The sequence below is a fragment of the Rana temporaria genome, chromosome 1 (genome assembly GCF_905171775.1).
Source record: "Rana temporaria chromosome 1, aRanTem1.1, whole genome shotgun sequence".
Taxonomy (NCBI): Eukaryota; Metazoa; Chordata; class Amphibia; order Anura; family Ranidae; genus Rana; species Rana temporaria.
The window spans coordinates 533,644,055-533,668,317 of record NC_053489.1 but is presented as its reverse complement, the minus strand read 5'-3'; the positions used below and the strand labels follow the sequence as shown (position 1 = coordinate 533,668,317).

At 43.9% G+C, this 24,263-nt stretch overlaps 1 protein-coding gene and 1 non-coding gene across 2 annotated transcripts in view; both read right to left on the bottom strand.

The window, feature by feature from the left end:
• The window catches only part of LOC120920312 (WAP four-disulfide core domain protein 3-like), a 39,363-nt gene that overhangs the window by 2,888 nt on the left and 12,212 nt on the right, over positions 1–24,263 (bottom strand). Inside the window, exon 4 of the mRNA XM_040332323.1 lies at positions 1,481–1,600. Within this exon, the coding sequence (XP_040188257.1) occupies positions 1,481–1,600 (120 nt within the window). The remainder of the gene's footprint in view (positions 1–1,480; positions 1,601–24,263) is intronic.
• LOC120925130 lies at positions 1,050–1,242 on the bottom strand. The gene has a single exon (XR_005746550.1). It is a non-coding gene; the product is annotated as a U2 spliceosomal RNA (small nuclear RNA).

Sequence of the window (24,263 nt, the reverse complement as noted above, 5' to 3'; positions counted from 1 at the left end):
AAGGCAGTGTCCTGGTTGGGATTCAAACCAAGCTGTGCTGCCCATGATGGTTTTTGTCACTTAATCCATGCAATGAATATTTAGGCAGACTAGCAAGTTAAAATCATTCAAAGAAAAATATATGAAAATTCAATTTACATGTGAAAATTGCCTTTAAATGCAGTATCCCAAGTAGACACTAAACATTAAAGGTAAATTAGCATGATTTGTTTTTCTGAAATCCAGTGACTGCTAACTATAGCCATAATTCAAATTTTTACATAAAACAGCCCACAAAATACTGTACCTTTGCTGATTTATGAAAATAATGCAAGAAATAAACTGCAATGTGCACTATTCATTTTACTCAGAATCTATGGCTTCATTGCAAGTATTCATCGCTGGACACATTCTGCCTGAAACACTAATACCACTAGCTTTCAGCCTTTCAAAGAGTTTTACAGGTTGGTGACAGTGGGGATAGATGATGCGCCTGTCCCTTGCACCCATGTGAAAACTCTGGAATCTGATTCTAAGTGCCCAGGGTGCATGAGGTCTTTATTGCACTAGCCTAACTTATGTAAGATGCAAGACTTTTTGATCATAATGTGTGACTACACATTGTGCCTGCTGTTTGCACTACTTATGTAAGAATCAAAAAGTTAATGTTACAGTACATGCATTCCTAAATAAAGGATTTTGCAACTTTATAAATTGTTTAATACTAAACTATCAAAATGCAATATCCCATAATGTCATAGAAGGGAATAAAGCTAAAACTCCTTGCCATGATGATTAGCTTACAGTAAAAAAGTGTGAATTTTGTAATAGTTTTAGAAAAGTTTTATAGATATACTGGCATTAAGATAAGGTTGTCTACAATAGATGTCAAGCTTACATTAGAAGAAGGTGTAGCCTTTTAAAGATTCTCCCAATGTTTTTACATTGTGAGACATTGTGAGAACTTGCCAAAAAGTGTGTCTTATTACACTTATTATGAATGAGTAAAGGTGCAATGTATCCCTTACTCATCACATGGGGAGCAGGTATCTGGGGCCCCCTTATTTATTTTTTGGTGCACCGGTCCTGTAGGTACTGCAATATCAGGTTGTTGCGTGGAGTGGGCAGAGCAAGTTCCCCTTCGATCTCCTCGTTTCAAAAATCCATTCAATACATGGTCCTCAAATAGGGGATGTATCAGGTATTAAATTAATAAGAAAAGATACTTCACCTGAGCAATAGGTCCACCTTAATTTTAGCTTTGGAACATGTTCCTGAGAGCAGTGTCCAGCCCCCCCATTCTATTTGTTTGACAATTTCTTGCCTATTAGCCTAGAAAATGGCCATTGCTTTTTTTTTAACATTTGGCTACCATTGACTGCAGTGGAGTTCAGATTTGGCACCCGAACTTCAGTAATTTTTTCAGAACCCTGGCACGTTTGGCTTAGTCCTAATCTTGACTGCATGACCAGTATACAGAAAAAAAAATTGAGATTATTACCTTTTAGAGGTTTTTCACACCAGTTAGAGCAGCACTTCAGACTTTTTGGACAATCGTGATCACTAGTGCATGGAATATCTGATTTTGTTTCACAGACACCTGGGCATTTTCCTGGCTTCTCTAAATAAAAAATAAAATAAAAAATTATTATATTATATATTATCACTATGCAAAACCCACAGTAATCTTAAGTATCTACAGACTAAAGTGGCCATGAAATGTTGCAAAATATACTTTTTTGTTTTTCCATATTCATTTTACAATCATTATGCATTAATATAATAATTAGTTGAGGAACTTAATGCATCTACAAGTTGTTTTCAACAATATTAAATTATTGTAATTATTAATGAATATATAATTGTGGCTAGAGATTATAATAGTGCATCTTCGTATTTACAATTAGACACACTTCACAGATTTATAATCAACATTTTGTATGCATAAACGTAAAGCAATTATTATTTACTGTACAAGGATCACCTTCTGTCTGATTTACTATGTAAATATGAACCCATTATGCAGGTGAGAGTAGCATATTCATTGTTTGAATGTTTAAAGGATAAAACATGTTTTCAATAAACTAATTTGACAAAAAAAAAAAAAAAACATGTTTTATTTATGTTGAGTGAGCAGAGAAGTAAGTCATAAGGTTTCTCAGTACAAATATTAAAGAAAGTATAGTACAAAATATATGCCCTAGGTTGTGCAAAATCAGAATGAAAACTCAACTAAAATCAAATGTGCATTACTAGTAAGTTAAAGAAGGATCACATAATAATTTAACATTCGGTGGCTGTGAGGCTACATAGGCTATCCCGTGACCACGTCCCTCTAGTGACAAAACATTGGGAGGAACAACGTTCTGACGTCACCGTGTTGTGCGCCAGACCCAGAAGATATGGGCTGCTGAATCGAAGAGCCGACCAGCTCGATTGTATTTTATATGCCTTATCTCACTTCTTCGATGTATGTGTGCACTTTTATGTTACGTATTACATTTTGAATTGCTACATTGTTTGAGACATCTTCTATGCAATATTAAACCACACTGAGGGATTCATGCTACCAATAGAGACCCCAGGCTGGGATATCAACCATATGCGCATATTGATCTCCTATAATTAGAGATCACATCCATCTGGTAAGCGGCAGTGTTATTGTTTGGTGGAGGTACTATCCTGTCAGCACCTTTTCCTGGACTATTGGATTTGTTGAACACTGGGGTTATTTAAGTTTATATGGACACTCTGCATTAATATTTTTTATTATATTCACATTTTTTACCTTTGACACTTTGTTAATGGTATTCCTAAGGATTTTTTTGGTTTGTTCACATGGACTACTATTTATTCACTTGATAATTTTCAGGTTTCTACCTAATTTAGGAATTAACCCCTTCTTGTTATCTTATTGGGGTCTCACAGACCTATTTACAGATATATTTTTTTTCACTCAGTCGGTGTTTCATAATTTTAATTATACATCAGACAGGAGGCTCATATCTTATGCATTATCTTTCTTTAATAATGACCATAGCAGAAATACAGTAAACATTTATTGTAACTTAAAAAATTCAAAGAACTACCCTTCCCAGCAGTCCCTAGGCCAGTGTAGCCCCTCCCAGACCGTAGCCTATATAAGGGACTGTCTGAGGTAACCTATTCCTCTTTCTTTCTGCTCATAGCCAGAACTCAGATAAGTACATTACTCTATGTTTATAATTTTTATGTAGGCTTGCTTGTTATTTGGTTATCAGCAGCCTTTTTTTTTTTTTTTTAATTTGTGTAGATCCTAATGTCACATCGTCTTTCCACAGGGTGCTGGGGATGCCCCCCCCCCTCCCACCCCGGCTTTTATTACAGCTACGGAGGTTTTTCCCTCCTCCGCTATTCCCTTCAACTTCCACCTGTATCTGTATATACCCTCTGATCCCCTCAGACCTTCATCTGTGTGTTGTTCTATCAACCTTCTGTCTTATGAAGCACAACTGATATTTCTAAAAATGATAAACGTTTAGTTTTTGCTGTATGCTTTTCCCACTTTTCTATCTGTGCCACCCGTTTTGTAGAGAACGCGGTTTCCTCTGATGTGTACATCTTACAGTCATTGGGCTTCTTTATTTGTTTATTTTACAATATACCGCTGCTTTGCTTCTTTTGTTTCCCCACGGTGCGCTCTGCACACTGCTCGTTTTCTGACTGGAGGTAGGACGGCGCCATTTTAACATCTCGGCGCCTTTTTTCCTACCTCCCTTCTTCTCCTCAGAGCGTCTCATCTCTGAGGGGGGCGTGGCGGTGAGGATCTCCCTGCACCAATCGCGCTATTGTCGCGAATCGACGGCGCCATTGCTGCGGACCTGTCCTGGGGACCCCATCCTCCGTGTGCTAGGCCGTCTCTCCCCATCGCCGCCACGCCAGGGTGCGGGCGGCTGTATGGTTGGAACTCTGTGTAGATCTCACTGATCTATGCGAATCACGTTAGGCCGTAGTCTCGCGAGACTACGGCCCCGAGCCTAACGTCTAGCTCCCCTTGTGGTGGGGAATATCTCCCCTCATCTAACTTCTGTCACTCACACCTAGCTGGTGGGGAATTCCTCCCCTCCCCTGCTTCTGTCACTCCTTCACCTTCAGTTACATTAAACATCAGTTCTTGTTCTGGGAATTTATTCCCCTGTAGTCTATTCTACATATAATGAATATATTAATACATGTAAATAAATAATAAATTTAAATAATTATACGAATGAATAAATTATTGACTTATTAAATAAATATAAATAAATCAATGAACATAAATGTCTATAAATAAATAATTTATACAATCTATATGATTGAATAAATAAATAAATATATAAATATATATAATAAACAAATTTTAAAATATAAACTATTAAACTATACTTTATATATAATTGAATAAATAAATACATATATATAAATAAATAAACAAATTATAACACTAATTGAATGAATTATAGAAATTACTATACAAGTTATAGTACATAACTTCCGTATCTTCCTGTGCTGCACGGCCGTGCTGTCCGCAGACAGCTGACTCCTCTCCTGTGGCTGGCGACAGATCCTTTACTCCCTACTGGTGCCACTGAAGTGGTGGACGCAGCCCTGGAAGGCCCTACCTACCTCAGTGCTGCACTGGTTCCTGAGCTGGTCGGTAGGTCCGTCCAGACTACCAGGGCATCGGTTGTTCCAACCCACATGCACCCCTATGTCCGGATCTCCCGGCAAGGATATAACGCCCCTGAGTAGGGCATGGCGTCCCGTATGCGCCGTCACATTAATGTGGCCTCCGTCTCCCCGGCAGGGGAAGTTATTAACATGCCCCAGGCAGTACCCTCCCAGGACTGCCGACCCATTGACTCCCCGACAGGGGAAGTAAATAACATGCCCCAGACAGTACCCTCCCAGGACTGCCGACCCTCTGACTCCCCGGCAGGGGAAGTACATAACATGCCCCAGGCAGTACCTTCCCAGGACTGCCGACATACGGACTCCCCGGGAGGGGAAGTAAATAACATGCCCCAGGCAGTACCCTCCCGGGCCTGCCGACCCACTGCCTTCCCAGACTCCAATCGACCCCCGAGCCTCGGGGAGATGCACATGCAGAGGCAGCGATCCGCTAGATGGACTGAGCCAGACTCCTCGTGGACTCTTCCAGAGTCGTCCGCGGAGTACGAGGCGGCTAACACCTTTGAGTCTGAGGATGAAAATGATGATGATAATGATGATGATTATGTGAGCAGTGGGCACATGGCGCTCCATGACGACGCCAACCCTAGGTCCCAGGGTAAAACCTTATTGGACTCTTGTGGAGTACCATTTTTCGATCAGGAGGTGATTGGCCACCCACACTCCGGTGACTGGGCACCTCTACCTGAGGTGATCCAATAGATCGAATGCTGGACCCGGAGATCGATCGGTACGCTAACCGGACAAGTTGAGGGTGGAATACTCACCCTTCCATTACCAAATACGGTGGTGCTCACTCCAGAGGTGGATCCCATAATCATTCAGTATTCCAGGAAGGGAATAGAGAGGGCCTTTGGGACCTCACAGTACTGGGTCTTAGATCTCTGGACCTATCACCTAACCCTATGCCTTAGTGAGCAGGCTACCGCCTCTGTAAGCCGGTTGACCTAACACAATGGGATCACGCTAATTGATGATATCTTTAAGACGGTAGGACAAATGGAGTTATATTACCAGGCGTATACCTGGTTCACCATCCCATTCGGTTTTTCAAACCTAAACACCGTCCTAATGGACAACAGGTTCCTAGACCTTGGACCAAACAGCCGATAGTAGAGATGGACCCGCTCTCTTTGAACTTCCTCAACAACATCTTCCCGATCAGGAAGAAGAAAGGCGGTTTTTCGTCCGGTGGGAGCTTGAGAAATCTCACCAACTTACTGCCCTGTGGAACAAGGGTAAGGTTGAACATCTACTTGAACGACCTACTTCTAATGGCTGGTGCCCCTCGCCTAGCGAGCGAACACGCCTCCTGGATGGTCGGATCGCTTCGCGATCTGGGACTCCTCATAGATCACAAACACCTATTATCTCCCCATTTCAGGTGATAGAGTTTTTGGGGTTCTTGGTGGACACCAATCGAGCGATCCTTCGGCTACCCATACCCAATTAGCCGCCATCCGCAAAGACATCAGTATCATGCTGGGCAGCAGCGGGTGTCCTTACGCGGACTGACTCGCTTAGTCGGCCTGTTCCCGGTGTCAATCCAGGCCACTCTCCAGCCCCTCTTCACTGTCGAACCCTCCAGAGACTCGAGACTCTACATCTTCGCTAGGGGCTTCGCTATACAAACTAAGTGAAGCCATGGTGGTCCTACGGTAGTGGTTACGTCATGCCGTCAAATGGAACGGCGAGACATTTTCAACTCCTCAACGGATTTCGTCATAGGGTCGGATACCAGCCGCCTCGGCTGGGGTGCTCGGTGCAGTCCCTCGTCCTCCGGTAGGATGTGGTCCGCAGAGAACCCTCGGCTGCACATCAACACGTACACCCCCGACGGCCTTTTTTGCCATCGGAAGTCTGTTGCCACGCACGTCCATCTGCTGTGTGCTATTGCGTTCGGACAACGTACCCGCAGTCCGGTACGTCGATCGCTTGGTGGGCCCCTGATCCAGAATCCTAGCGGATCTAGTAAGACTTCGGGCACTTCTGCCTGGAATGCAACATCGTCCCGATTGCGGGATATGCCACAGACTATCCCTATAGGGTGGCAGATTGGATTCTCGTTACCTGACCGATTCCAACGATTGGCGACCACACCGGTCAGGGTCCCTGATCCTCGCTCACTTCGCGGATCCTTCTCTATGGACCTGTTCGTTCCCCGTATCAACCACCAGTTTCCGCGCTCTTACAACCGGAGGCCGGATCCGGAGGCGCACCATGTGGACGCCCTCCACCAAACGTGGTCACAGGGGACACATTACGTGTTCCCCTGTTCCCGGTGACCCTCAGGGTCCTCCTTCACTTAGCGAGCCGGAGGGCATCAGTCGTGCGGTTCACTCCGTGGTGGCCGACGCAGCCATGGTTTCCCCTCCTTCTGAGGATGACGGTGGAACTCCCCAGGTTGTTTCCTCATTCCCCCCACCTCCTCGCTGGTCCGAACGGGGATCTGCACCCTCTACTCACGAAGCACATCCTACCTCTCCTCACATGGTTAGTATCGGGGTTCCGGTCGCAGACTACGACCTTTCGGGAACAGCTAGGGATTCCCTGCCTTGGACTGGGCCCCGGGACTAGATCGGCATCTCGATCTACCTGGGGACTCTGGGTTACTTGGTGTGATCAACGACGGGTCGACCCCGTTCAAGCGCCAGGGTCTGTAATAGCCAATTATCTGGCGGACTCTTTGGATCCGTTGGTGTGTCAATTTTGAAGGCGTTAAGTTTAAATCGCCCAATGTACCAGCACACTTGGTATTTTTCCAAGGTCATGATCATGTTCTCGGGCTGGGGGACGTTGACACTCTGTTTTGAGGTTACTGTCTTTCGAGCTTACTGTCTTCTTGTGTCTGATTTCCATCATCGTGGGTCAGACGTCAAGGCTTTGGACATATCCAGGCGTCATTCCTCGCCTCAGAGACTCAAGTCTTTTTCCGTCGTGCGTTGGACCAGACGGTACTTCGATCGGTTTTCTACCCGTTCTTCCCCGCACATCCACAACTGTATGTGGTCCGCTGTCTACAGACTTATATGTCCTTGACAGCCTCGCTGCGATCTTCGCAAGTCTTTCAACTCCTCGTTTCCTACGTTAATCCTCTCTTCCCGGTTTCCTCTGTGACTTACTATAGCGGCGGACTGTTGTCAGCGACCGCTTTTCCGCCAATCCCGCTTCGAACAGGAGGTACACATATCTATGTCAGTGTTGTGGATTATTTTGATTGTTATTGGTCATATGCATTGTTATAGCTTTGAACTTGCATAAGATATGAGCCTCCTGTCTGATGTATAATTCGAGATTTTCCTAGCTTGTGACGGAAAATATTAATTATATGAAGACAGGAGGCGAGTATCTTCCCTCCCAACCCAACCCTGTCACGAGGTTGTCTCTCTCTCGTTCTAGACTGATGAACTACGCACCCTGCAAGTCGGAGGCTGGTACGCCCCGGGAGTTCGTTTTCACTATCCCCGTTGGGATTGCTGTCCGTTTCGATCCATGGGTTTAGTTCACCGCAGATGGAGGTTCCTACTGCGTTCCAGATCCGGAGTCGGGATGCCGTTGACTGAATCCGTTGGTCCATGTTCCTGAGGACAACTGACCGGTCGGCTCCGAATGGTTTGGGTTTCCTATAGTCCCCGTTGGGATGAAGTTGGTCCGGATGAAGTTGGTCCGTGTTGGCCTTGCCCTTTCGTTTCCTCCAGATTTCGGATGTTGTGTTCCGGTTGGAAGGTTCCCGGCAGCCGCGGAGATGTCTAATTGGACTTTCGGTTCCTGTTTACACTAATTTGCATGAAGAAAGAGGAATAGGTTACCTCAGACAGTCCCTTATATAGGCTACGGTCTGGGAGGGGCTACACTGGCCCAGGGACTGCTGGGAAGGGTAGTTCTTTGAATTTTTTAAGTTACAATAAATGTTTACTGTATTTCTGCTATGGGCATTATTAAAGAAAGATAATGCATAAGATACTCGCCTCCTGTCTTCATATAATTAATATTTTCCGTCACAAGCTAGGAAAATCTCGAATTAATATTTATCTAGCACTTCATTGTCACTAGTGTCACATTTTAGCCTACAACAGCGTAGCTCTTCCTTTGAACATTATTATTAGTGTTGTATAACATTTTTAGTTGCCGCTTTACCAATTAGCGCAGTACACCCCTCTTTTTTCATATTGTTCTGAAAGACACCTTTACATAAAAAGGTCTAAGCGGTTGATGAAATAGTTTTAATACCTGTTTCCAGTATAGTTCTTAAATGCAGAAATATTTGCTATTAAAATGTTTAAATGATTGTTATGAATATTAAAATGGACATAGCTCCCAACTGTTCCTGATTTCTAGGGACTGTCCCTGATTTGGAACAAAGTCCCTCTGTCTCTCTCTCCTCATTTATCCCTAATTTCCGATCTATATAGTTGTATATATAATGCACTGCTAATAGGTTTCCCTCATTCCCATCTCAGAATTCCCTGCTCAACAGATGTCAATCAAACATGCTGGAAAACATTTGTCGATCAGTGGTCACAGCTGCTGATCAGCAGGTTCTACTGTCAGAATACTATATCTTGGCAAAGGGAGTTCCTCCATTCACCCTGTTTGTGTAGAAGGAGGAATCTGTTTGTTTTGTTCAGCCAGCTACGTGTCTAGGGCCAGCTTTAGTCTCAGCTAGCAGTGCATGTAATAAGATGACAACACAGAAGCATATTTAGATGACAGTTACAACTCCATAACAAGATGGAACTCTAGCCCTCGCTTTGATCTTTTCCCATACCTGACCATACATTCGGCTGGAAGAGCCCTACAAGTGGAGGTGAAGCTCAGGCTTATGAAGCCCCTACACCCACTGACATCTCCTGGATATAATTTCTCCTGTGAAATGCCTGTTTTATCATCTTCATTTATGAGCGACAATTAGATGGAAGGACGCCTCCCGATGCAAAGCACAGATTGTAATACAGGCGCATTGTCTTAGGATTTATGGTGAGTTCACTGCCATAGGGGAGAGGTCTCACAAGGTGTGGTGATGGGAACCCTAATTGGATTTATGCTGTAAATGAACCACATGGATGGACTGTTCTTTTGTTTTGTTTTTTTTCCCAAAAACTAATTTTATTTGGCTTGGTAGATGGGTAAACAGTTCATACAAAGTGAACATTACAACCATCTCATGAACAGAAATTCTTGCAACAAATGAGTAATGGGCAGTCGGTCCTTTCTGATGTAACTGATAACACTGAACAGTACAATACAATTGGGTGGCATATTTACTAGTACATTTCATTGAAGCCTAAGGTTAGAGTCAAGACTGCAACATGAGAGATTATAACTTAGAAATTACAAATCAGCATTTCCCAAACACAATTATTAATGGCTTTTAAACTTGTAGAGCTTCTTGTGTATATGAAAGGCTAAGGGTCAGAGAAGGGGGCATGAGAGGTATGTAGGCTTGACAATTCTTTCTATCATGAATAATGGGGAGCCTGTTGTTATCCATGGAGGGGGTCTTGTGCGGTTGAAGTCATTAATCCACGCTGGCCAATGTTGTCCTCCTAATAAAACAGAGATCCTGGTTTTGGGAAAACTCCCCAGCAGAATGGATGGATGGACTGTTTTATGTTCTCTAATTGAACTATGGACATTTGTAACATATGAGAATATAGACACATAGGGTTAAATATTCATTAAGCGCTGCTAATGTTATATCTTAGATTTAACATATGTGTGACAAATAAGGCATAAATTGTTTTCTTGGGGGGGGCTTTCTTTTAGTGGAATTGTATGCAAAGTCCCATTTAAATTTATATATAAAAAATACACAATATTAACCAGTTTAGCTTGTGATAATCTTATGATATTATAGATTGTATATATTCAATAACACATTATAATATAGATATTAAAGTTCTTATTTTTTTCTGAATTTTACCCATTTTATCATGGCACCAAAATTATGATTCTAGAAAAAAGCATTATTTACAAATTAAATTAAAGTGGTTTTCTGCATTTTTTTTAAATTGCAGTATTTGTTTCCTTAATGCTTGTGCTAAACAAAAAGAACAAACTAAATTATTAAAAACACAAAATAAATTCATATGAACAATGTACAAAGCTAAAATATAATTTAACCTTTTATCATTAGAATAATATAATTGGATAAGGGATGTACCATCGTCCTAAATATTCAAATAAAGAATGAGGGGTCCCAGGGATTCCCCACGGTTCCCCACGGTTCCCGAGGCTCCCACAATCCGGTCACCGGTTGTGCAATCCCTTATGAACAGGCAAGAGGGGGTCACGGTGACCCCCTCTTGCCTGTTCATAAGGGATTGCACAACCGGTGACCGGATTGTGGTCAAACATGTCTGTATTGTTGTTTTAATGTTTTGTTTTTTTATTCTGTTCAATGTATTTATGTGAATATTTATTTTTTACAATTTAACTAATGTGACTTATCCTGGTTGTTTCACAACCAAATTTTTACCGTACCGGTATAGTCCTCCCTGCCCATCTCTCTCTGTGGGAGCCTCGGGAACCGTGGGGAATCCCTGGGACCCCTCAATGTACAAAGCTAAGGGGAAGTGGGAAATTAGAGCTGCGGATAAACGGGGGGTTATTAGATTGAACAAGAAGAGTTTTTATTGAAAAGTACTTAGTGTGAAAAACATTATTATTTTATATGATTCGCTTCAGACTCTCCAATGAAAAAACTGGACTGCTACAATTTATCAATGTTTGTTTCAATTTTAAAAGCACTAAGTAGAATTGTTTCTGAGGACCAATGCTAAAAGAGCTGGTGATAGCAGTTCTTGTACATGGGAAAAGAAACTCAGCTGTCAAATCTATGTGGGCTCTGCATGGAAAGGCTCTAGTATATTCAATGTACAGTATGTCCTAAAGCTTTAATATGCACACTGTGTATCTCCTTGCAGAATAGTTGACGCACCCAGACCAAGTTTACTGGAGGGTAATAGGCAGGGCCGGGACAAGGTTCCAAGGGGTAGGCAGAAGGGGCCGTTGACCTAGGCACTGTGACATCATGTGAGGTCGGGGGGGGGGGGGCACACGCAGATTGAGGGGAGGAGATTTGTGTTGGAAGGGGGAATTGGGTGGTGGTAGGGGGTATGTATGGCTTTAGGAGGGGACATTTCTGGGGAGGGGATGTGCCAAGAGAGGTGATTTAGGGGGATTTTATGTTGAGAGGGGGAAAGGGGAAGGATAAAAGATTTGTGCTAGGAGGGGAGATTAAGGAGGACTTTGTGCTGGGAGGGGAGGATTTGAAGTGGGGAGAGAAGATGTGTGCTAGGAGGGGAAATTATAGTGGTAGAGCATTCGTGCTAGAAGGGGTGTGTTTTTTTGGGGGGGGGATTTGAGCTGGAGGGATTTGGGAAATTGGGGGGGGGAGATTTGTGCTGAGAGGGGGGTTGAGTAGGGGCAGATTTGTACTGGGAGGAGAGAGAATTTATGCTTAGGGGTAAACATGTAGATTAATGCATTGAGTTTTTGTGGGGGACTTTTGTTGACGCATAATGCTCTTACATCTTGAAAGGGGGGGCACAGTTTGGCATGTTCACCCTGGGCTCTAGATGACCTTGTCCCAGCACTGATAATAGATATGCACTTTCTGAAGCCTGCCTTGCGTAATTTACTCTCTCTCACTTTCACAGTGAAATACTCAAGGCAGGTTTGAATTGGGTTAAAAGGCTAAGTTTACCTTTTTCTTTATCGTACATCACGGGACACAGAGCAGCATAGCCATTACATATGGGTTATATAGTGTACCTTCAGGTGATGGACACTGGCACTCTCCGACAGGAAGTTCCCTCCCTATATAACCCCCACCCATAGTGGGAGTACCTCAGTTTTTTTGCCAGTGTCTTAGGTGTTGGTGCACGTTGAGGCTGTGCCTGTAGTAGTCCTTGGGACCAGGGCCAGCTGACCGGATCCGTCCAAGGTGCTTCATAGCCAAAGTGGACGGTACCCGGGCCCCAATTCGTGGATGGGGTTTTGCCTATAATGCCTCTCCATGGAGGGCTGGACCCTGGGTTCCAGGTCTGGTTTCTATACCTAGAGAATACCTGTTGCCAGTGGTGCTGTATAGGTCCAGGTGTGTGGTGTTCTTTTAAGACCCCGGTCCCTGAAGGTCTATGACCATACCCACGGTGAAGGGGGAAGATTGGGCCTCTTGCAGAGCAATACCCTGCGGCGTGGAAAGGTAAGCAGGGGGCCTACGGAACTTGGTTTGTCAGTAGGCTTCCTACAGGGGATTCTTGGGCAGCCTATTTATGCCTCTGTGCATGGGCAAAGGAGAACCACAAAGTTTTCAAACGGGATGGCTCAAAGCACCCAGGTATAGTTCCCCTGGCTGGGCTAGTAGGCTGCTGCTGCTTCTGTCACAAGGAGGGCCTTTTTTTGGGCAGGGTGTTCCACAGAGAGGGAACCATACCATTAGGGAGACAGTTGAAAGCTTCCTTTTACCTGTGTCTGCTGCTCCAGCGTTTCAGGTCCTGATGCTCCTCTCCACATGGCTTCCTGCTTCCCCCGATGGCGTTTGGCGTTTGGCGCGCATGCGCGCGCTTTACTTATCTGTGCGCGACGACGCGGGGAGGGGGCGGTTGACGCCGGACGGCTCCTCCTCCCTGCACACAGGGAGGATAAATCCTGGAGGGCTGTTCAGTCTGTGAAGGCTGTGAAGGGACACGGAGCAGCGATGCTGGCTACAGCATAGGAAGGTTTGACAGAGCTTTCTGGCACAGTGACACCCGGTGGCAGTTGTTGGAAGTACACCTTACTAAAGGAGCCTCTGGCTTAAAAGTTTGCATTCAAAGCCTGTGTACTAAGCAGCGCCTTTGAACACTTAGGGGTGCTCACCTAGCCCAGCATTAGGGGGTCAATACCAGACTGGTAGTTGAAGCCCTTGGGGCTCAGTATTGATTTTCCTTTTTTATAGGTTATGGGAGGTTTGGAGTCCCTCTAACATTACCCTATCCTATTTTTTCACATTTATTTGATTATATGTGTATTTCCTCCAGCTATTACAGTCAGTTATATACTAGCGGAGTGCCTCAGAATTTGTATATTATGGCTCCTAAGGGTGCAGGTGGCGCTAAAAACGCTAAGACGGTTAAAAAACCAAAGGGTTCTCCATCAGGCTCTGAGGATATCCAAAATCCAGCGGCCCCTACTACTCCGGAATGCCCGGAAGTTGTTGTCCTAGGTGAGCCATCAGGGTTGCTAGGTGCTACGGCTGGCCCTACTCAACCAGCTCCTTCCTATGTGACGGAAGAGATGTTAGCCTCCACCTTGGGTGGATTGGAAAGGAGGATGGCCGCTCTAATTACGGCATCTTTGGCAGGGAAGAAGCGGGTTAGATCCCCGTCTCTCAGGTCTGAGTCTCTGGAGGAGGATATCCTCTCCGCTGACGAATTGGAAGATCAAGGAGACCAGACTCAGGATCACCTTGACCATTTAGGTTCTGAGGATTCTACAATAGAGGAACCTTTTTCAGCTTCTCACGCAGAAAGACTGTGGGTTCAGTCCCTAACGGATATGGTGCGGTTGGCTTTTAAGATACCTGTGCCTCAGCCTCTGGCCTCCGCGGTATCCTCATTGGGCTCCCTGAAAGCGCCCCAAGCCAATTTGGTATTCCCGGTACATCCTTTGTTAAAGGACCTGATTTTTCAGGACTGGGCTAAGCCGGACAGGATTTTTCTGCCTCCCAAAAGGTTCGCAGTCATGTACCCCTTAGAGGAAGATTTTTTAAAGAAATGGGCTGTCCCTACTGTGGACGCAGCCATCTCATGTGTCAATAAGTCTTTAACGTGTCCAGTAGACAATATCCACATGTTTAAAGACCCTGTGGATAAAAGGCTTGAGACCTTATTGAAGGCATCCTTTGCCACAGCGGGGGCAGTGGTCCAGCCGGCTGTAGCCGCCATTGGCGTCTGCCAGGCTTTAAAAGACCAAGCAAAGCAGGCCCTAAAGGACCTCCCAGCCCAACAAGCTCAGGATCTGGCTGACCTACCTAGGGCCTTATGTTTCGCGGTAGACGCAATCAAGGATTCGATCCAACAAGCTTCTCGCTTATCCCTATTTTTGGTTCATATGAGGAGATTGCTTTGGTTGAAAAACTGGTCTGCAGAAACCCCCTGCAAGAAACTCCTTACTGGATTCTCCTTTCAGGGAGAAAGATTGTTTGGAGAAGATCTTGACAAATATATACAAAAGATCTCTAGTGGTAAGAGCACCCTCTTGCCGGTTAAGAAAAGGTTCCGGGGTCCCTCTTTTAAGCGTCCAACCTCTCCAGTCCCAGGGCTCTCATTCTCTAGACAGTATCGACGGCCTCCTGGACGCGCAGCTGCAAACAGGCCACAGGGGCAAGCTGCAGGGAACAAGAGACCATGGAACCGTAAGCCGGTTAAGGCTGCCCCTAAGGCAGCCTTGTGAAGGGGCGCCCCCACTCTCTCGGGTGGGGGGAAGACTCCGGTTCTTCTCGGAGTTGTGGGGGGCCAAAGTTACCGACCAATGGGTTCTGTCCTCAGTGACTCAGGGGTACAAGCTGGAGTTTCGGGAGTTCCCCCCTCCTCACTTTCAAGCGTCAAGACTTCCAGGCGACCCTCAAAAGCAGGCATCACTTCTGTCCGCCCTAGAGCGACTCCTATCTCAAGGAGTGATTATGGAAGTACCAGCAGGGGAGCAAGGACAAGGGTTTTACTCAAACCTCTTCATTGTCCCAAAGCCAAACGGCGACGTCAGGCCTATACTGGACCTAAAGTCATTAAACCGCTTTTTAAGAGTCCGGTCCTTTCGAATGGAGTCCATTCGCTCGGTGGTGGCCGCCCTTCAAGGAAGGGAGTTCTTGGCCTCCATCGATATAAAGGACGCGTACCTGCACGCTCCGATTTTCCCAGGCCATTACAGGTTTCTGCGTTTTGCCCTAAACTATCGGCATTATCAGTTCGTGGCCCTTCCGTTCGGACTAGCCACGGCCCCTCGGGTTTTTACGAAAATCCTGGCCCCTGTGTTGGCCATCCTAAGGGAACAGGGCATTCTGGTCATGGCCTACTTAGACGATCTTCTGGTAGTCGACCACTCAGCGGCCGGCTTAAATCAGGCAGTGTTGCTAGTAGTAAACTGCCTAGAGTCCCTGGGTTGGGTTCTAAACCGAGACAAATCGGCCTTACAGCCCACAAGAAGGTTGGAGTATCTAGGTCTAATTTTAGATACAAGACGACAACGGATCTTCCTGCCCCAGTCCAAAGTAGACTCGATAAGGGAATTAATCCAGGTAGTCTTAAGCAGCACAAGGCCATCTATACGCCTCTGCATGCGCCTGTTGGGAAAGCTAGTGGCCACCTTCGAGGCAGTGCCCTATGCCCAGATCCATTCTCGAAGGCTACAGAGAGCAATTCTCACGGCCTGGGACAAAAGACTCCAGGCCTTGGATCTTCCCATTTCCCTTCCCTATGCGGTAAGGCAGAGTCTGTGTTGGTGGCTAGTCACAAAAAATCTTCTGAAAGGAAGATCGTTCAGTCCCCCCTCTTGGAGGATAATAACCACGAATGCCAGCCTATCGGGCTGGGGTGCAGTCCTAGACGATTTAACCCTACAGGGGAAATGGTCAAGGGCAGAATCAGCCCTACCCATAAATGTCTTAGAGATCCGAGCAGCTCGGTTGGCTCTTTTGGGCTGGACGGAGATTCTGCAGGGCTCCCCAGTAAGGGTACAATCCGACAATGCCACTGCCGTGGCTTATATAAACCACCAGGGCGGCACCAGGAGTCAGGCAGCCCAGAGGGAGGTAGATCGGATTTTTTCATGGGCAGAAGCCCATGTCCCCTGCATCTCAGCTATCTTTATCCCCGGGGTGGACAATTGGCAGGCGGACTTCCTCAGCCGCCAACAGATGTCCCCAGGGGAATGGTCCCTCCACCCCGAAGTGTTCCAGGACATTTGCCGGAAGTGGGGTACTCCGGAGGTGGACGTTATGGCGTCCAGATTCAATGCCAAAGTAGCAAAGTTTGTCTCTCGAACGAGGGATCCATTGGCCTGCGGGACGGATGCCTTGGTGTGCCCTTGGCATCAGTTTGCGCTAATCTATGCCTTCCCTCCAATACGGATGCTACCCCGTCTTCTTCACAGAATTCAAAGGGAACGCAAGCCAGCGATTCTAGTGGCCCCAGCGTGGCCCCGAAGACCTTGGTACTCCTTGATAAAAAGGATGACGGTAGAGGAGCCTTGGGTCCTCCCTCTACGTCCGGACCTCCTCTCACAAGGGCCATTCTACCATCCTGCCTTACAGGCCCTAAATTTAACGGCCTGGCGGCTGAGTCCCTGATTCTCAGAAACAGAGGCCTTTCAGGGCAGGTCATTTCCACCCTTATAAGCGCAAGGAAACCAGTTTCCAGGTTAATATACTATAGGGTGTGGAAGGCCTATATTACCTGGTGTGAGACCAGGAAATGGGATCCCCGCAAATATAGCATTGGGAGAATCCTGGAGTTTTTACAATTGGGAGTGGAAAAAGGTTTGGCGGTCAGCACAATCAAGGGGCAGGTGTCTGCCTTGTCGGTCTTCTTCCAGAGACCTTTGGCTGCCCATTCTTTAATGAAATCCTTTTTACAAGGTGTCATTCGGGTGAATCCCCCGATTAAAGCTCCCCTGTATCCTTGGGATCTAAATTTGGTTCTATCGGCCTTGCAAAGGCAGCCTTTTGAGCCCTTGTCCGCGATCCCTTTGGTCCTTTTGACTAGGAAACTAGTGTTTCTGGTGGCCATGGCATCCGCCAGAAGAGTGTCGGAGTTGGCAGCCTTGTCATGTAAGGCACCTTATTTATTACTGCATAAGGACAGGGTCGTTTTGCGGCCGCTTCCGTCCTTCCTGCCTAAGGTGGTGTCTAATTTTCACCTTAATCAAGATGTGATTCTTCCATAATTTTTTCCAAAGCCTTCTTCTAAGGAAGAGAGGTTACTACATTCCTTGGATGTAGTTAGAGCTGTAAAGATTTACTTGGAAGCTACAGCCCAGATTCGTAAGACTGACGTCTTATTCATTCTGCCAGAAGGGCCCAAGAAGGGCCAGGCAGCGTCTAAAGCCACTATTTCTAAGTGGATTAGGCAGACAATTATACAGGCCTATGGCCTGAAGGGGAAAAGTCCACCCTTATCGGTTAAGGCTCATTCCACTAGAGCTGTGAGTGCCTCTTGGGCAGCGTATCACCAGGTCCCTATGGCTCAGGTCTGCAGGGCAGCGACCTGGTCGTCTGTCCACACATTTGCAAAGTTTTATCAAATGGACGTTAGGAGGAACGCTGATTCAGCTTTTGGGCAGGCGGTCCTCCAGGCCGCAATTTAACCTCCTCCTGTCCGGTGGCACCTCCTGTTTGTTTTTTTCTGGTTGTTTCCCTCCCCTCATGAAGCATTGCTTGGGGACATCCCATATGTAATGGCTATGCTGCTCTGTGTCCCGTGATGTACGATAAAGAAAAGGGGATTTTTAATAACAGCTTACCTGAAAAATCCTTTTCTTGTAGTACATCAGGGGACACAGAGCTCCCACCCCTCTTATGGGGAATTTTGGGATGCATATTGCTTGCTACAAAACTGAGGTACTCCCACTATGGGTGGGGGTTATATAGGGAGGGAACTTCCTGTCGGAGAGTGCCAGTGTCCATCACCTGAAGGTACACTATATAACCCATATGTAATGGCTATGCTGCTCTGTGTCCCGTGATGTACTACAAGAAAAGGTTTTTTCAGGTAAGCTGTTATTAAAAATCCCCTTTTTTCCCCTAAACGTCGGCTCCCCTATATACCAATATACCATTAATGTACTTATTTTTTCAGAAATAGAAAAGCTTTTAATTTATCCTACGCAGCCCTTACCTCAGTGTCCAAATGACTGTATAAAAAAAACTTTTCCATCACTTCTCCAGTACTTCCTGGACAGACCTTGGGAGTTCACCAGCTGACCTGATGAACACATACCCTGCATCTGCCTTTCCACCCCCCAGACCACTACCACTCACCTCCTCAGGTGCATGTTTTTTCAATGCAATCAGTGAATACTGTCCTCACTAAATAAACAGGCAGTGATTGTTCATTTGGCAGAGTGTGCAGGAGCTAAGTGATCAGATGATAGCCTATGGGGATAGAGCTGTAGTATTGAAAACAGGAGAAGTACGTCCTGGGTTCTATAAATCCCACCATACACTCTACAATCTGATTGTGGAAGAGATGGATAGAGAGTGATTGGATAGATGGTGTGCCCTCCAATTATATAGTTTTGGTAACTCAAAAGTAGATCACACAGACATTGTACAAATCAAATTGTATATTGTATGGCCACCATTATACACCTAAAAGTTGGACTTTCAGGTCCATTAATTATTATTGTAAACAGTGGTTGTATACTAATGCACATCTCGTCATTATCCCTCGGTTCCTACTTCATCATACGCTATTGAGCCTGTTTTCAAGCATAGTCGACATCCCTTATCTGGTTTACAGCCATAGAGCCTGGACATCTAGGAGGATTCCTGTCATTTGCTGGAGATCGATCCCAGAAAGCTCAAGGAAGGGAGAATCGTAGCGGAGAGGCATCACAACGTACACGTTTATGCACTTTACCCCTGCAGGGGTGAGCGCTTCTTGTGAGTGGGGACCTAAGTGGGGGAGCACCGGAACCACTGTGCTAACACATACTGCATAGTGTGATCACTCAGCACAGCAAGAAGCACTTTGGAATGGACTACTGCACTCACGTTGAAGTTTAAATAACTGGTGTGGATTCATCACCTAATTTTTACATTATTGTCATCTTATTATATACTTTTGATTTTTTGATTACCTTTGCACTTTATATTAACCATTTCAGTTGGGTATTTAGTATTCAACACTGGACTTTATTGAGTCGGATTTTTCATTGGATTCTTTATTGGATTTTCTAGTGGATTTTTTATTTTTTACTTCATCATTTTTTCACCTTGGTGGTTTATTTTGTACCTTTTATTGCATATATATGTGCGCATATTCATATTTATTTAGTATTGTACGGGTATGAGTAGCACAGTTTTCACATTAGTGTCATAACCTAGTGGTTCACATATACTTATATGCTGTTCACCAGTTTTTTCTTAAACGTATTTAGTTTTGTCTCATTCTCCTTTAAAGGTTATTAGCACTCCCCGTCGAGGTATATACCTAGTATCTAGGCTTTGGTGGTCTAATACACATTTACACCATTTTGTTGGCAACATATATTTACATAGTAGGGATTTGATCTATGTATTCATTCCCCTTCCTTATATAAATAGGGAATTGTAGAGACAGCGCCACCACCCCCACACCCCAATTTTCCTAATTTTCTGTATCCCCTTTGGGGATACATAATAGGGGGGTCTGCAGTCTTATGTATTTATTATAATTTTAACATCTTCATCCTAAGCGCGGGTTACCCCATATATTTTCTATTTATGTGGAATGGTCAGTATTTCTGATAGCTAATGGATATATATGTAGATATTTTTATACAGTTTTCTATATACAATATCCCACTCCTAAAGATGAGGTTCTACAAACAAAATAAGCCTTTGAAACATTGGGTTTTTCTGTCTCACCCCATAGACAGTATTGGGTCCTGCATTATTATTGTCATTTTATGTTTGCTATCTGTTTTTTTGTCATCTTCCTTGCCGATGCTTTTTCTCATTTTGTTTCCCACATTTGTTCGGATGTGTTTTGGATTATGAGATTGGCCGTTCATATATATATCAATCTAGTCCTTTTTCTAATAAATTATGCTTTTTGAACTTTAGTGATTTCTACCTGGTTACTCAGCCACTTAGTCATTCCAATTAAAGTCCCACTGAGAAAACACACTCTTCGGGGTGTATATCTATATTCTGTATTTAGGGATGTGGTTTGACTAATGCTTATATCCCATACATTCTGGAACATCACCTCTTGTTTTAAATACTAATGCACAAACCAAATAAGTAAGGATCAAAGAGTGGCAGCCAACATGAATACGTGTTCCCACACAGTGACAATATAAATATATAAATACAAGTAAATGATGTGGTGCTTACTCAAATTCGATAAGAATGAACTTCCAAAATGCTAATGCGATAATGTGCAATAAGGGCAAATAGCATTCAATATCTGGTAACCAAAAAACTCAAAAAATATGAATAAATAAATAAATAATAATCAGGAAAGGGGCAAATATATCAGAAAACGTTCATAAAAGTACCTGTGCGAAAAGTCCATAGTGCAAATACATTTTGGTTCTTTCAAGTGAGGAACTTTCACCATCCATGACAATAGTGTGCCCCAGCCTCTCACCTCAAGTAAAGACCCCTGCAGGTCTAGTCATGCTTCTGGTATAGATCTCTTGAATATCCACAGTAGAAGGCTCTTTTTCCTTGAAGGGTCCAGCCAGATCAAACAAATCTCAATGTGGAAAAGGAAACTCCACTGAACGAGTTATTCTCCTCAATCTTTTCCACTCCAGTAAAAATATTTATTAAAAAAGTAGTAACTCACATCTAAAAATGAAGTGTTCCACTTGATAAAGTCATGTGATCTGTGATACGTCATACTTCATATTCCCATCGCACATATTCCTGGATACACTCTTGGGTTTGGGTGCTCGTAGCAACAACCAGCTGGATACTGCCTGATGAAGGGGCCCTGCGTGGCTCCGAAACGTTGCACTCTCTTTGTGTTGTGATCATGCAATAAATCATCCATTTGGACGCTATTTTCATCATTCCATGGTGTGCTGGTAAATATTTTTACTGTGATACACTGTGTCTGGAGGAGCCGGGGTGACGTCACTTCCGGTCGCGGCCGAGATCAGAAGTCCTTGATTTATGTGAGGTGGAACACTTCGTTTTTAGATGTGAGTTAATTATTGGAGGAGTGGAGGAGATTGAGGAGAATAACACGTTCAGTGGAGTTTCCTTTCCCATATTGAGATTTGTTTTATCTGGCTGGATCCTTCAAGGAAAAAAAACATGCTACTGTGGATATCCAAGAGATCTATACCAGAAGCGCAATTAGACCTGCATGGGTCTTTACTTGATGTGAGAGCCTGGGCACACTATTGTCACGGATGGTGAAAGGTCATCACTTGAAAGAACCAAAATGTATTTGCACTATGGATGGTGACTTCACTGTATGAACAATTTTTTTGTACAGAGTTTTTTTGCACAGGCACTTTCATGAATGTTTTTTGATATATTTGCACTTCTTCTGGTTATTAGTAATTGATTGTTTTCTGCACCAGCACGTTTATTAACATTCTGTGACTTTTTCATATTTTTGGAATTTTTGGGTTACCAGATATGGAATGCTATTTGCACTTATTGCACATTATCGGATTAGTACTTTGGAAGTTCATTCTTATTGATATTGAGTAAGCGCCACATCATTTATTTGCATTAATTGTTATTTATATCCGAAAAACACAATTTGGCAAATGAAATAAACAAGCGACAAACTCAGCAAAATGCACAGTGCAACCCACCAAAAACCCACCCACCAGAAAGTGAAATTAGGTAGTAGACATTAAACAAGTGGTGGTGGTATAGTAACGAGAGAGGTGTAGTCCAGATGGATAATACATGCCCCAGTACACCCTTTTTTATGATGCAACAATACGGTGAATAATGGGAGATTAACTACAGGAAGTGATGCAAGTAAAAATTATTTTTTACAACTAAGACAGAAACATTTACATTTCAAACATTCTGTGGACAAGGTAAGTGAGAGATAAGAAAAATGGAATGTCTGGGGCAGAAATTATATCACGATATCATTATCATTTACAAAAGGATTCAATTTTTTCTAAAAAGTGAAATTCTGTCTGAAAAAGTGAACTTAGCCTGAAGACAGTAAAGCCTCGTACACACGATAGGTTCACCAGAGGACAACGGTCTGACGGACCGTTTTCATCGGTCAAAACCGATCGTTTGTGGGCCCCATAGGTTATTTAACCTTCGGTTAAAAAAAAGCAACCGATGAAGCTGACTGATGGTTCGTCATGCCTACACACCATAGGTTAAATAACCGATCGTGTCAGAACGCGGTGACGTAAAACACAACGACGTGCTGAAAAAAACGAAGTTCAATGCTTCCAAGCATGCGTCGACTTGATTCTGAGCATGCGTGGGTTTTTAACCAATGGTTTTGCATACTAACGATCGATTTTGACCTATCGGTTAGCAATCCATCGGTTAAATTTTAAAGCAAGTTTGCTTTTTTTTTTTTTTACTTGAAATAGTTTTATTGAAGTAAAATAGAAAACAAAAGGGTGTACAGTACAGTGTAGCAATTCATAACATAATACTTGTCCAAAGATAACAGAAAACTCAAAATAGAAAAACATCCTTAGATAGCCTATAAGCTCTCCAGAACAATCATAGAGATTGAACAAATCAATGACATAAAACATAAACATACGTTTTTTTTTTTTAACCAATGGTTAAATAACCTATGGGGCCCACACACGATCGGTTTTAACCGATGAAAACGGTCTGCCAGACCGTTGTCCTCTTGTTAACCTATCGTGTGTACGAGGCCTTAGAAGCATTTGGTAATACTTGGACCAGGTTTTCGGCGTGTGAAAGCAAGGAGGGTGTTGTGGCATCACACCAGCAGGTATAATATAGGATCCCCAGATTTGAGATAAGAAAGGAGATCCCCAGATTTGAGATATTGTGTGGATCTTTAAACCACACAATAAGACAAATAGACTAAAGACAATAAGGTCTATTATTCCAGCAAGCATATACTGTACTACAGAGGTTTCAATAAAGAATTCTTATATCTATGGACCTCCAAGAGATTATTGGCCAGTTAATCATGTTTTTAATTAGTCACTCTTTTTGGATTGACTATTTCAAACATGGGCCTCATGACTATTTTAACTACAACATACAGTTGTGTTGAAAATTATTCAACCCCCCAATGCTGTAAAGGGTTTTAGTGAATTTAGTGTACATTTGTAATTGTATTCAGAATGAAATCCTACAAGGACTTCTTAAAGAACCATATGCAACTAACATGACATCAATTGGTTTTGTAATACAGTAGTAAATGTTTCTTTTGTGAATTCTTCATTTACACAATTATTCAACCCCTTAAAGACTACTACTCTGAAGAACAGAGGTTCATTGAAGTGTTTTCAATCAGGTATTGAAAACACCTGTGGATGTCAGGGAGCAGCAATAAAGCCTAATAAGCACCAATCAGGCAGCTTTCAAATGACTTTGATACTCGGCTCCTTCTAGACATTTACTAGTGTGGTTACAAACATGGTGAAGTCAAGGGAATGGTCCGGGAAGACAAGAGAAGAGGTGATTACTCTTCACAGGAAGGGCAATGGCTATAAGAAGATTGCAAAGATGTTAAACATACCAAGAGACACCATAGGACGCATCATTCGCAAATTAAAGGCAAAGGGCACTGTTGAAACGCTACCTGGTCGTGGCAGAAAGAAGATGCTGACTTCGACTGCTGTGCGCTACCTGAAGCGTAGAGTGGAGAAAAGTCCCCTTGTGACTGCTGAGGAACTGA